Source organism: Eimeria acervulina, genomic scaffold, assembly GCF_000499425.1.
Source record: "Eimeria acervulina Houghton genomic scaffold, Eah_scaff132, whole genome shotgun sequence".
Taxonomy (NCBI): domain Eukaryota; phylum Apicomplexa; class Conoidasida; order Eucoccidiorida; family Eimeriidae; genus Eimeria; species Eimeria acervulina.
The window spans coordinates 25879-39748 of NW_013550284.1; the positions used below are offsets into that span (position 1 = coordinate 25879).

A 13870-nucleotide genomic window follows, 5' to 3' on the forward strand; every position below is an offset into this window, starting at 1 on the left:
GCAAGCGAATTTCCGTTTAGGCTATCGACCAGTAGACAGCTGCTAAGTGCAGCAGCCACTGCCGCTGCAGCAGCGGGAGTGCTTTGCTGCTGCTGCTGCTGCTGCTGCTGCTCCGTCAGCCGCAAGAGCAGCTCAGCAGCCCACAAGGCATCCACCTGTGCACCTGCTGCAAGGTGTCTCCAAGCAGCAGCAGCAGCAGAGGGGACAAGACAAAGTTCAGTCTCTGTTACACTCCCTGCTGCTGCTGCTGCTGCTGTTGCAGCAGCAGGTGCAACAGTTGTTGTTGCTGCAGCAGCTTCCGCAGCTACACCCTCACATAGCTGCCTGTAGCTCGCCACCGCTGATACAAACTGACCCTCTGTGCTGCTATCACTGCTGCTGCTGCTGCTGATGTTGTTGTTGCTACTGCTGCTGCAGCGCCTACGACAAGCAGCACACGCCGCAGCTGAAGTTGCGCAGCAGCAGCAAAACGAAGTGTGGGGCCCCGTACGCGCTGCAAAGAGATTCGAAGGGACCTCAACTGAGCCCCAATGCATCTGCAAGTCGCTGCTGCTGCTGCTGCTGTAGCTGTCAGTGCAGTGTCTGTGCAGCCAGTTTAGCAGCTCGCGGTGAGGCAGCACAACGGCAGGGGGCGCCGCAGCAGCAACCGCAGCAGCAGCAGCAGCAGCAAGAACCTCCCGTTGAGAAGAGGCAGCTTGCTGACCGTGCTGTTGCTGCTGCTGCTGTTGTTGTTGTTGCTGCTGCTGCTCTTCCTCCGTAGCTGCCAGTGGTCTTGCCGACAGACTTAAAATGCTGCAAATTTGCTGTTGCTGCTGTTGCTGCTGCTGCTGCTGTTGCTCCTGCTGGAGGTGTTCTTCTGGCTGAGGCTCCGCTACCCTCGCAGGTTCTTGCTGCTGCTGCTGCTGCTGCTGCTTCTGCTGCTGCTCAGCAGCAGCTGCTGCTGCTAATATTCCTATGTCTCTGCTTAGGGCCCCCAGCTTGCCTGGTAGGGCGGCACCGAAGCGCTCTGGCTGCTGCAGCAGCAGCAGCAGCAGCACCTGAGACTGCAGCAGCGCGCTGCAGAGAAGAGGGGAGAGAGGAAATCGCTGAGGCCCCTCTCTCGCGCTGCTCTTCTCTGGCTGTACGTACACCCGAAACGGAGCTCCGTTGCTGCTGCGGCTGCCGTTGCTGTTGCTGCTGCTACTGCTGCTGCTGCTGCTGCTGCTGCAGCCCACGCGAAGGACAATGCCCCCCCTCTCCAGAAGAAAACAACTCATTAAATTGCTGCTGAAGAAAACAGACAGAGACACCGACCAGCTCCGTAGCGTTTGCAGAGCCCCGCCTGCTGCTGTTGCTGCTGTTGCTGCTGTTGCTGGTGCTGCTGCTCCTGCTGCAGTTGCCGCCGGCGCACTTGCAGCGTCTGCTGCTGCTCCTCTGTCTTCAGCAGCAGCAACGGTAGCAGCAGCAGCACGTGCTGAGCTTGAAGCCTGAAAGGAGTCGAGATGAAGCTGCGGAGGGTGCAGCAGCAGCTGCAGCAGCCCTACTGCAGCAAATGCAGCAGCAACAGAAGCAACAAAAAGCGGGGCAGCAGCAGGGGCCCAGTGCTGCAGCAGCAGAGACATAAAATCTACAAAAGAAGCAACCCAACTGCTGCTGCTGTTGCTGCCCTGCTGCAGCTGCTGCAGCAGCGGCACAGCCACCGGAAGCAAAGAAGCCACACCTCCCCCTGCGGCTGCTGCTGCTGCTGCTGCTGCTGCCTCAGCACCCGCGTACTGCCGCCCTTCCCGCCCCTGCGTCAACTCGTGCCCCGTGCTGCAGCAACCGCTGCTGCTGCTGCTGCTGCAGAAAAGAGACAAGAACTGCAGCGTGGGCAGCAGCACAGCGTCTCTAACGAATTCATCTGGGGGTAGGGGGACAGTGCATGCACCTCCACCTACAAGAATTCGTTTAAACTTCTGCTGCTGCTGCAGGTGCTGCTGCTGCTGCTGCTGCAGGGAGCGCAGCAGCAGCAGCGTGGCGTCCCTCCACTGCTTCGTGCTGCAGCACCACGGGTAACGGTCAGCAGCAGCAGGAAGAGGAGCAGCAGCAGCAGCAAAAAACAGCCAACGGAGACACAATTGCTGCCTCTGCGATAGCAAGCAGAGGTATGAATAAGGGCTTGGTAGCTGCTCTACAGTTTGCTGCAGCTGCTGCAGCACTGGCAGCACACCGCAGCACAACTGAAGCTGGCCGCTCCCTGCTGCTGCTCCTGCTGCTGCTCCTGCTGCTGCACTAAGGCTGAGCTGTGCGCTCTTGCCTTGACACCCCAACACTCCAGTCTCTTCGCCATGCTGCTGTTGCTGCTGCTGCTGCAGCAGGTGCTGCTGCTGCTGCTGCTGTTGCTGCTTCGAGTTTCCCCCCGCGTTGTGAAGGAGACAGCAGGCAGCAGAACTCTGCAGCAGCAACTGAGCAGACAAATCGCCTACAAAGGAAGAGAGCCACGGGGACCTGCTGCAGTGCCCTCCAGATCCTGCTGCTGCTCCTGCTGCTGTTGCTGCTGCTGCTGCTGCACGTGTTGCTGCAGGAGACTCAATTCGCAGCCAACGAGAAACAAACCACTCCCGCTGCAGCAGCAGCTCCTTACTGCTATCCGATATAGTAGCAGCTGCAGCAGCAGCAGCAGCAGCAAGCCCAGTCAAGCTGCTTGCGCGACCAGCCTGCTGCAGGAGCAGCTTCTGCTGCTGCAGCGTCTCCTGCTGCAGCAGGTGCTGCAACGACAGCAGCAGCTCCTTTGGGAGCAGCATTTCTGCTAACCCCAGCTTTGGGGGGCAGCACATAAGCCACACGAAGAGCGGAGCCTCCCCAACCCAACTGCTGCTGCTGCTGTTGCTGCTGCTGCTTGCTGCTGCTGCTGCTGTTGCTGGTGCGGGGGCAGCTTGGAGACCCGCAGCAGCAGCAGCAGCAGCAGACGCAAACGTGCAGCAACCCCTCCAGCACGCGTACCGGCAGCAGACTTCGTCGCCATAGCTGCTGCTGCAGCTGTTGCTGCTTCTAGCAGCAGCAGCAGCGAGAAGCTGAAGGGCAGCAGCAGGAGTTGCCTTGTGCAGCAGCAAAGGCCAGAGCTCCTCCCTAACAACGCGCACTCTGCTGACGCTTCCCAGAGCAGCAACAAGCAAGGAGCCCCCCAGCAGCAAGCAAGAAGCCCTGCTGCTGCTGCAGCGCCACAGCAGCAGCAGCAGCTGCTCCGCCTCCCGGCACAGCAGCAGCACGCTGCCTGCTGCTGCTGCTGCTGACAAAAGACGCAATGATAGCAGAAACACTGCAGCACAAGACCTGCTGCAGCAACATAAGAAGCTGCTGCTCTCTTGCTGCCTCCTCAGCACACGTAGGACAGTGAGACAGTGTGCTGTGGGGGAAGCATCTTCTCCTGCTGCTGCTGCTGCTGCTGCTGTTGCTGCTGCTGCTGCTGCTGCCGGCAATGGCTCTGCGGCGACGCCCTTAGATGCCCCTCCCGCTGCTGCTGCTGCTGCTCCAGCCTGCTGCTTGAGCAGCAGCCGCGCAGCAGCAGCAGCAGCAGCAGGTTGAGGCGTTGCATGCAGCGTGTAAGCGTGCTGCAGCAGCAACCAAGCCAACTTGGGGGCCCCCCTCCTCCTGGGGGCCCCCAGCAGCAAAGGCAGCAAATGCTGCGCTACGGTGCTGCGGCAATGCAGCAGCAGCGGCTGCTGCGTTGATAAGAGGGTGCACAGGGCGCTGCAGCAGAAGCTGCTGTCTCCCTGCAGCAGCAGTTCCAGCAGCTGCAGCAGCAACCCCATATCTTGCTGCATCTGTTGCTGCTGCTGCTGCGCCCCCAGCAGCAGAGCTGCAAACAGCAAAGCCAGCTGCAGAGACAAGCGGTTCTTCTGCTGCAGCGCAGCGTGCTGCTGCAGCAGCGGCCACGCATCCGCCCAGACAGCAGCTGGAAAAAGAGGAAGGGGAGACAGGGTTGCTGCTGCTGCTTCTGCTGCTGCTGGCTCAGCAGCAGCTGTTGCAGCAGCAAACCCGCCGCATGCTTCCGCCTGCTGCAGGGCAGCCGGGTCGCTGAGGCCATCGAGGTAAGCCAAAGAGTAGCGCCAACCTGCAGGACTCGATTCTGCTGCTGCTGTTGTAGTTGTTGCTGCTGCTGCTGCTGCTGCTGCTGCTGCTTCCCTAGCATGCATGTGCAGCAGCAGCAAGGCAGCAGCATTGCGGTAATGCAGCTGCAGCTGCGTTTCTGCTGCAGGCCGCAGGTGCAGCGGGGGGATGCTGTAGAGAGAAGGAGCAGCAACAAAGACAGGCCTAGGAAGTGGCTGCAGCAGCAACAGCTGTTGCTGCTGCTGCTGCTGTTGCTGCTTCTGGGGCTCCGCTATGCATCCGCCGAGTTGCAGCAGCTGGTGCAGCTGCTTCTCCTGCTGAAGCTGCTTCTGCTGTTGCATTGTCGCTGGTGCGGAGCAACCTGCTTCTGCTGTTGCTGCTGCAGCTGCAGCAGCAGCAGCTGCTGCTGCTGCTGCTGCCTCAAAACCTCCTAGGAGGCCGGAGAGAGGCCCAGCAGCGGCGCGTATGAGGCTTGGGGGCCCCCATGGAGGGCGAGTATGAAGGGTCCCTTCTAGGGTACTGCTTCTGCTGCAGCTGCTGCTGCTGCTGCTGCTCTAGCTGCTCGTGCTACTGCAGCAGCAGCAGCAGGTGCTGCTGCAGCAGTAGGGCAGCAATGAGCAAAGAAAAGAAGTAAAGAGGAAACGCTAACAAGTCAAACAATGTCGAAGATAAAGTTCTTCACCTCTTTCTTTCTGCTGCTGCTTCTAAGGGCCCCCACGTATATCAATCGGTGCCTGGGGGCCCCTGGGGGGCCCCCAGGCATGCGGGGCTGCTAGTGTTTGTTTTGTAAGAATATTTTAGCGTTTTATTTATTTTTTTAAATACTTAATCGGCTGGTCAATGCAAATAAATATATAAGCTACAAGAAATAAACTTAGCGGGGCTATACCCAACTAGACTTGGACAGGAGCAGCGAAAGCTGCTATAGATAATAGATGCAGTAAATAAAGAAACGAGAATAAAACTATATATTTAAATAAATAAAATATAAAATAATATTATTATTCGATATAAAATCTTAAGCGATATAACAAACAAAAGAATAAAATATAATATTAACTAAACCAAATTATTGAAGTCTTTCACTTCAGCGCTACTCGCTGATTTACTAGAAAAAAGAAATAAATTAATACAAATAAAATTAAAATAAATAATTATTTTAGTATATCAGTCTGATTACTGTCTGCATGTCTTTGCTGCTCTTTACTCCTTTCATCTTCACTAGCTCCCTGGCTATAGAATAATACAATGAAAAATAATTCGATATGTTGCTGCTGCATGCAGCAGCAACAGCAGCAGCAGCAGCAGCAGAATGGGGCTTGCTGGATCCTGTGCATGCATGCGGCGTTGTGTGCACGCAGCTGCTGCATCACATTTAGAATTTGCTGTTTGTCTCCTTTGCTTTCTTTGCTGCATGCAAGACAAAAGAGAGAAACTCATTAAGGGGCTGTTGCAGCTTCTTCTTATTTTATGCTCTTATTTAAACAAAGTATTATACTTCAACAAAGCATTATATCCAAACAAAGTATTATATAACCATGAATATATGCACATACAAACATATTAATATATATATATATATATACTTATATATGCATAGATATATATATATATATATATATTTATATTTATTAATTTTCATCTATGGTATCTTACTCTTTGCAGAGTAAGATACAGAAATATATTTAAAGACATCTTCATCTAAAGAAGAAACGGATATATATTTATAAACATCTTTATCTAAATTCATCCGAGCAAGCCAAAGACTACGCCTGAAATAATCTCCACTGCAAAACTTTAAAAAAACAAAAAAATAATTATAAATACTGCGGCCTTTGCTAACTTTCTATAAGCGTTGAGCTGTATGAAGAAGGTATATTAATGCTATATATTAATATGTAAATATATATATATATATATATTAGATTAATGCTGTCTACAAACATATATATATATATATGCATTTAATATGCAGTTTAAGAAGAGCAGCAGGCTCTCCAAACACTTCATAGAAATATGAAGACAGAAAAGACAAGTTTATGTGAATACACTGAAGAAAGAAACTCTTTTTTTCGCAGTATGTTCGTGTCTGATAAGTTGCAGTTCAGGTGTATCCGCAGGTTGGAGATGCTTAGAAAAGTTTGTGAAAAGAGAAAAGAGTAAATAAAAGACAGCACCGATAGAGTGCTGCATTAAGAAGGAGTAACAAGTATAGCCTTAGGGGTATAATAGCAGTAGAGATAGATATGCATGAATTTAAATATTTAATTCTAATATTCCTTATTAATACTTCTTCAAAAGATGTTTTAAACATAGAAACTGAGTTTAGCTTTTCTTAAAGGATTTGACTATGAATATAAAGCAATAAACAATGAGAAGTCTTAAGAGGAACTAAATATTTAAATTTATAGTAATTTATCTCTATCGCTATTCTACCGCTGACTTTATTATTTATTCATTTTATTTGTTAGAAAAGAAAGAAGAAAAACCTAAGAAGACAAAATAATTTTAAAAAGATAATTTATAGAGTTTAATAATATACTGAAGAATTAGCTGCTGCCTGCCCATAGACAAATAATAGAAAACTCGCGGTGAAGCCTGCATGCATAAACAAGGATAAGTATTTGTTTCTCTCCTTCACAAGTTATAAAGGATAATAAAGACAAGAACAACGATGAAAAGATATTAAACAAAGCAAAAGAAATAACTCAAACAGCGCTGAAGGGGAAACAAAAACAAAAAAACAAAAAAAGCATCGAAGCCTCTCGGCCTTTATCACTCAACCTGCTTTAATTATTAAAATTATGATTAATATAGATTAAAATTAAAATTTATATTATGTAAATGCTGCTTTCACCTCTGAGGAGAATAGACAGGTAATAGGAGCATCTGCAGACTCAACTTCATTTAATTCTGCACTCATCTATCTACCTATTTATTATTAAATTTCTTAATTGTGCTCAAGAGATTTAAACATTAATAAATGCAAACTATACAAAGCATATAATAAGTGAAGCCTATACGACGAGATGCATGAGGGTATATTGCTGCAGTAATAATAATAGTAACATTAATAATATTAATAATTATATTAAATAATAATAATAATAATAATAATAATAATAATAATAATAATATTATTATTATTATTATTATTATTATTCATAATAGTGATGGAGAGTTAATGATTAATCTTCTATGATCCCTCACTGACCATTCGTATAGTATGTTTATACCTTTATATATATATAATATATATATATATATTATATATATATTATAATATAGGTGTATTTAGGTTTGTGTATATGTGTGCATAGATCTATGCAGGTGAACATATGTATATATAGATATATCCGTATACCTACATATATAAATATATATGCACATATATATATATATATATTTATATTTATATTTATATTTATATGTTTCATTATGTATTTGCGCTCCTTCAGCAGTGAAGCCTCGACCCGTCAGCAGCTAACCTGAGGTGTATATATATACATAGATATATATATATATATATATTGACTTGTACTTACACCTGCTTCTCGTTCTTATTTGAAAATTTACTAAAATAATGTTAAAACGATAATCAAGCTATTCATTAGGTGTGTTGAGGGTTTAGGGTTTAGGGTTTAGGGTTTAGGGTCTGCATGCATAAGCTGCCATCCCACCGCTGCCGAAACAGTCAGCTGTGCGTGCTATTTAAGGAAGACCTCTGGAGGACTCTCATGAATTTTGAAGTATTGTTGATTAATTAATCTTTTTGTGTTTATGTTTGTATGTTTTACCTTGTTTTTCTCTGAGACCAGCTTCTTTTCTTCAGCGAGCAGCAGCAGAAGCTGACGATGAACGCAAGGGGCTGACTCTCGACAGCTTTGTTTATTTGTTGTTTTAGTTTGTATTTTATTTATTTTGCATGCAATGAGTGTGTAATAGATGTTTATCTGGTGAATAAGAAGATTACTTGGTTTGGAGTCTGAAAGAAAGGAGGGAGGCGATGGCGGCTGCAGCAAATTTATTTGTCTTCGTTATAGTAGGCAAAGGAGATACTCCGCTGTATGAAGCTGATCTCAGTGCACCTGGGAAGAGGGAAGATTCTCCTCACTATGATCAGTTCATTATACACCAGGCGCTTGATGCAGTAGATGAATATGTCTGGCAGACGCAGTCAATGTATTTGAAGAATTGTGATGCTTTCAGAGATTTCCTCGTCTCTGCCTTCTGCACTGCTGGCCATGTAAAGCTGATGCTTCTCCACAAAAATAGAGGGTCTAGTGAAGGTATCCGCAGCTTCTTTACTGAAGTTCATGAGCTCTTTCTGCGGGTTCTTATGAATCCTCTATATGAGGCTAACGGCCTTATTACAAGCCCTCATTTCGATAAACAAGTTCGAATGGCTGCAAAGAAGCATCTTCATCACTGAAATATATACTTCTGGGGATATAGAGCTTCTTCTTTCTCCCTGTTTCGTTGTGCAAATGCATCTTCTGGTGTTGTGTTGCTGTTCGTTTCAGTGGGAGAGTTCAGCTGCAAATGGATGCGATCTGCATCCCTCTTCTCTTCCAACTCATCAATAAACTTTTGTTTTTAAGTCTTTTTTTAATTACACACAGTATGCGTTTCTTTTAGAGACAATATCGTAAGCGCAGCTGCTCCACTTGTATTCAGAAAGACGTTCTTGTAGGCTTCCCTAGGGTGTACTTGCAGCTGTGGCGCGGCGAAGCTGAGTAAAAGAAAAGGAGAAAGCACTTACTTTTTTCCTTTCCTCGAGATAATCTCGATAAAAACATTAGTGCTGCTGGCTTGCATGCTACGAAGTTAAGTCTCAGGTGCCTATACACCTGAACTGTTCTTCTTGCAAAGAAGATGAAGTCGTTCAAGTTCAACATGCTTCATGTTTTCAGTTTCAGTGGCATGAATATGACTGGCGAATTATGCTTCATTTGCATTTGTATTTCCACTTAACTTCAGAAAACGACGGAAACCACGAATATAAACATGTTCCCCCTGCGGTTTCCTCCCTCGTACCGGCAGGGTCAAGGACCTGGAGTGGTTCGTTCAGCAGTATTTTCTTCATCTGTTTCGAGAAACCTTGAAGCGCAGAAGCTGAAGAATTCATCTTGTGATGATTCTAACAAAGAGTTAACATTTTTTTACGGCATTCCAGGTCTGTTGTCTGTTCGGGTGTTGTCTTTACTCTGTCGTTTCCCTTCTGAATAAGTGCATATGTATTCACCTTCTTCCTTACAGCCATTTGCCTCGTCTGTCTCACTGACATCAAAATGGGAAGGGTCTTCGTTAAGTGCCACAGCCTAATTTGCACAAAGTGCTTCCTCGCCCAGCTGGTCCCCGTTTGCCCTCTTGTACACTGCCAGTGCAGCGGAGTGCGTGAGCTCTTCAAACTTATAGACGCATAGATGCATATCAAAACTGTTTTCTGCTGCTTCGTATTTACTGCATAGATTGTTCTTCTTAATTTCTACTGCAGTCCCTCGACATGGCCAGCTCAGATGTGCAGCAGTTGCCTTTCATACAGAAGCAGATGGCTTTGAAACGATGGGCACAAGGTTGGCTTTCTTTCTCTTTTCCTTCTTTCTTTTGTTCTTTCTTTCAATTCCCTCTCCCTCTCAGCTACACAACGAAGCCCCTCAGCCTGCAGTTCTGCTGCTGCATCATCGCGGGGAGCGCCCAGCACTTCATCTTCTGTCGGTAATGCGCCTCCTCGACTTGTTTCTCTTTGAGCTTTCTGCTGATATTTCGGAGTAAACTGGCAGCTTTCACAAGGCCTGCCCAGGGGCAGCGGCAGCAGCAGCAGCGGCAGCAACAGCAGCAGCAACAGCAACAGCAGCTGCTGCTGCGGCACCGCATGCAAACCTTTGCTGGAGGTAAGGCGTGTCTTGGTGGATATTAATTCGAATAAAACTAAGTGCAGAAATATGCAGCAGATATACAGAAGCCCCGCTTCAGACTCCCTGCTGCTGCTGTGCCTACAGACAGCCTAGTAAGTGAATAAAGACAAGTGGATTATAAAGAGATAAACGCAGCATGTTGAATTTGTTTTATTTTGTTGCTTCTGTTTTATTTATTCTGACTTTCATACTCATCCCCTTCGCAGCACATTAACGCCGCAGCGAAGAGGGCTCCCACACGGTGCTCACAGCACAGAGGCCAGCAGCTCCTCTCTTTTGCACTGCAACCCGATGCTGCTGCTGCTGCTGCTGCTGCTGCTGCTGCTGCAGGGGCACTCACAGGCCCCAATTGCAAGCGGCAACGGCGCGAGGCGCCCCAATAAAGAGGCAGAAACAAACAAAAAAAATACAACTCCTACATCACCTCCCTCAGAGATATTATTATAATATTATTTTATTATTATATTCCACTTAACTGGAAGATTGACTTTACAAAGGGCCAAAGGGCAAATTATATATTTTATATATATATATACATATATATATATATATATATATTCTTTTACATATCTATGCGTACATATACACATATGTACATATATATGTATATATGCACAATACTACTATATATGCATATATTGTGATATGCATTATATGCATATAATATATATTATATATATACAAGCGAGCTGCACATGCATGCATGCATGCATGCATGCACGAAGAGTGCAATCATTTGTCTGTATGAACTACTTGTGCTTTGGAGTTGCGTTGCATGCAGGGGGAGTGTGCCGCTGCTGCTGCTGCTGTTGCTGCTGCTGCTGCGGGTTTTTTGCTGTGTACGCACTAAAAAAGGGAGGAAACACGTCAAGGCAACCCCGCTGCGCTGCTGCTGCTGCCGCTGCTGCTGCTGCTGCTGCTCAGCAGCAACTGCCCCCCCTGGCTTCGCTCTCTCACTGCTGCTGCATACGCCGCCTCCAACTTCCTCCGCGTCAGCACGCCGATGTACACCACAGAAATCTAAAAATAAATAAACAACATAAACTCTTCGTCAAGTCAAACAAAAAACAGCAACTATATATATATATATATATATATGTACTCTTTATATATATATATATATCGGTGCATATATTTATATACATACATATATCGATGTATATATATATATGTACAGCACGTACATTTATTATATATATATATATATATTTATATATTATATATTGAATAGTCAGGGAACAGCCAAGAGCATACTCCAGCGTATTATGGTACAGGAGTTTTATTTGTGTATTGAACAAACACGTATTTGATAAACCCTAAACCCTAAACCCTAAAGCCTTCTTACGCCGGCCATCATAACTCCCAAAGCGACGAGACTCAGTCGCTGCCACGTCCAGGAGAAGTTGCCTGCAGCAGCAGCAGCAGCAGCAGCAGCAGCAGCAGCAGCAGTAGTAGTAGTAAAGCCTTCGAATTCACTAAACCCTAAACGCTAAACCCTAAACCCTCGGGCAGAGAGAGTAGCTTACGGATGTCTAAATCTTTAAGATCGCTCAATGCAGAGCCAATGAAGTTGAAGGCTAGAATAACTGAGCACAGACAGACGGCAAGCAAACAAGCAAAAAAACAAACGCCTTTCTAGGGTTTAGGGTTTAGGGTTATGCCTGCGTTATATATATATATATATATATATATATATATACTGTTGCTACACCCCGAGGACCTATCGAGTAGCCAAGACGGAAGATGAAGACTCAAAAGGTTATAAGCGAGGGTTTAGGGTTTAGGGTTTAGGGTTTAGGGTCTCACGCGGTGTCCCTGAAAACGTTCCTAGGAGAAGATGCGAAGCCTTAAGAGCTGTAACTCCAAACAAATAGCTTGTTAGCTGCACGTTGCAGCAAAAGACAAACAAAACACAACCCTAAACCCTAAACCCTAAACCCTAGAATACCCTATGAGGCCGTAGAAAGCCCTAAACCCAGTTCAAAAAGCTCAGACCCTCGATATCGCTAAGCCCTACAAACCCTAAACCCTAAACCCTAAACCCTCGACGTACGGAGTAAGGGAGAATAGGAGAAAGGCGAATAAGTGCAACAAAAGTAATACCCCCGTCTTCTACTGCAGCATTAAAAGCCCTAAAGAGAGGGCTTCCTCTCATCATTGAATGCAGCATATCGTACAAAAGATATCTGCTTATCATGAAGCAGCAAAGACCAGACAGCAACGCCCCACAGAGAGAGCAAAGAAACGCCACCACTATACCCACTGCAGCACACGCAGCAGCAGCAGCAGCAGCAGCAGCAGCAGAAGCAGCAGAAGCAGCAGCAGCAGAAGCAGCAGCAGCAGAAGCAGATAATATGCAACATAATATATGAACACGCAAATACAAACATATCAATGCATGCATGCAGGAGGTGCGTTGCAGAAATTCGAGCTGATAAACCCTAAACCCTAAACCCTAAACCCTAAACCCTAAACCCTAGACGAAGTGAGGCTTACAGCTTTCTCCATAAATTCGGGAGAAGATAAAACCGGCAGCCAAGTGCTGTGCAAACGCACACAAACCCTAAACCCTAAACCCTAAACCCTAAACCCTAAACCCAAACAACCCCATAAGCACAGGCGCCTCCCCACACTCTATCACCACCTAATCACAAACCCTAAACCCTAAACCCTAAACCCTAAACCCTAGCGAAACGCGAAAGCCTGTCCCCGTCTGAAGGGCTGAGAATCCAGAAACCCTAAACCCTAAACCCTAAACCCTAAACCCTCACCATAAACTCTGCTGGTAAGAAGCAAGCAATACACAAAACATATAGAGCAATATAGGCAATAGGAGCAAACCCCCCTAAGTCCTGAACCTGCAGCACAGCAAGCCCACCACTCAAACCCTAAACCCTAAACCCTAAACCCTAGGAGACCCTACGCTTCTCTATCACCCCTCGGCCGCAGCAGCAGCAACAGCAGCAAAGGAAAGCAAGCAGCAGCAGCAACAACAACAAAGGCAGCAAAAACAGCACCACTAGCAGCAGCAACCGCAGCAGCAGTCACAGCAACAGCAAAACAAGCAGCAGCAGCAGAAGCAGTTACAGCAACAGCAGCAGCCCTTACAGCAACAGCAGCAGTTACAGCAACAGCAGGAGCAGAAGCAGCAGTTGCAGCAACAGCAGCACCGGGAGCAGCAGTTACAGAAACAGCGGCAGCAACAACAACAACAGCAGCAGCAGCAGCAGCAGAACTTACTCCTGCTATGACTTGTCTTAACACGCTGGCTGTAGCATCAATATGAAGAGCAGCGAGCAGCAGCAAGAAGAGGACAAGAGCACCGAAACCAATCTTAACAAACATCAGCCCCCTTAGGAAGAACCTCTCCCCTACGTTGCTGCTGCGGTGCAGCAGCATCTGCTGCTGCTGCTGCTGATGCTGCTGTTCATGCAGCTGCTGCAGCTGCAGCAGTCGCTGCTGCTGCTGCTGCTGCTGCTGCTGTTGCTGCTCGCCTACACCCTCTACGGGCACGCATACTGCTTCCTCTCTGCATGCAGCAGCAGCCCCGCTGCTCTGCATCAGCCGCTCCTCCAACTCCGTCGCATTGTGCTTCATCCTCATTGCAGCAGCAGCAGCAGCAGCAGCAGCAGGAGCTGCTCAGGCAGCTGCTTTTATAAAGTGCAGCAGCGCCCCACCCCCGCTGCACTCCGTGTTGCAGCAGATTCGAGGCCCTTGTGCTCTTGCTGCAGCAGCAACAGCAACAGCAACAGCAGCAGCAGCTGCTGCTGCTGCTGCTTGTCCCAATGCAGGAGCAGCTGGCTGCTGCCGCTGGTCCCAATGCGGGAGCAGCTGGTTGCTGTTGCTGTTGCTGCTGCTGTTGCTGCTGCTGCTGCTGTTTCTGG

The 13870-nt window shown here is 47.4% G+C and overlaps 2 protein-coding genes across 2 annotated transcripts in view; both read right to left on the reverse strand.

Annotated features, from left to right (window-relative positions):
* Positions 1–4409, reverse strand: part of EAH_00019550 (hypothetical protein, conserved) — a gene marked incomplete at both ends in the record, with an annotated part of 7754 nt that extends 3345 nt beyond the window's left edge. The window contains one exon of the mRNA XM_013397286.1: positions 1–4409. This exon is cut by the window's left edge and continues 1036 nt beyond it. Coding sequence (XP_013252740.1) covers positions 1–4409 — 4409 coding nt within the window.
* Positions 4410–10853: 6444 nt separating this feature from the next.
* On the reverse strand, positions 10854–13583 carry EAH_00019560 (hypothetical protein, conserved; the record flags this gene model as incomplete). Its single annotated transcript, XM_013397287.1, has 9 exons — positions 10854–11006; positions 11332–11393; positions 11513–11572; positions 11793–11868; positions 11982–11999; positions 12483–12528; positions 12593–12630; positions 12758–12844; positions 13227–13583. 9 exons carry the CDS (start codon positions 13581–13583, stop codon positions 10854–10856), a joined length of 897 nt encoding a protein of 298 aa, XP_013252741.1.
* Positions 13584–13870: the final 287 nt, after the last annotated feature.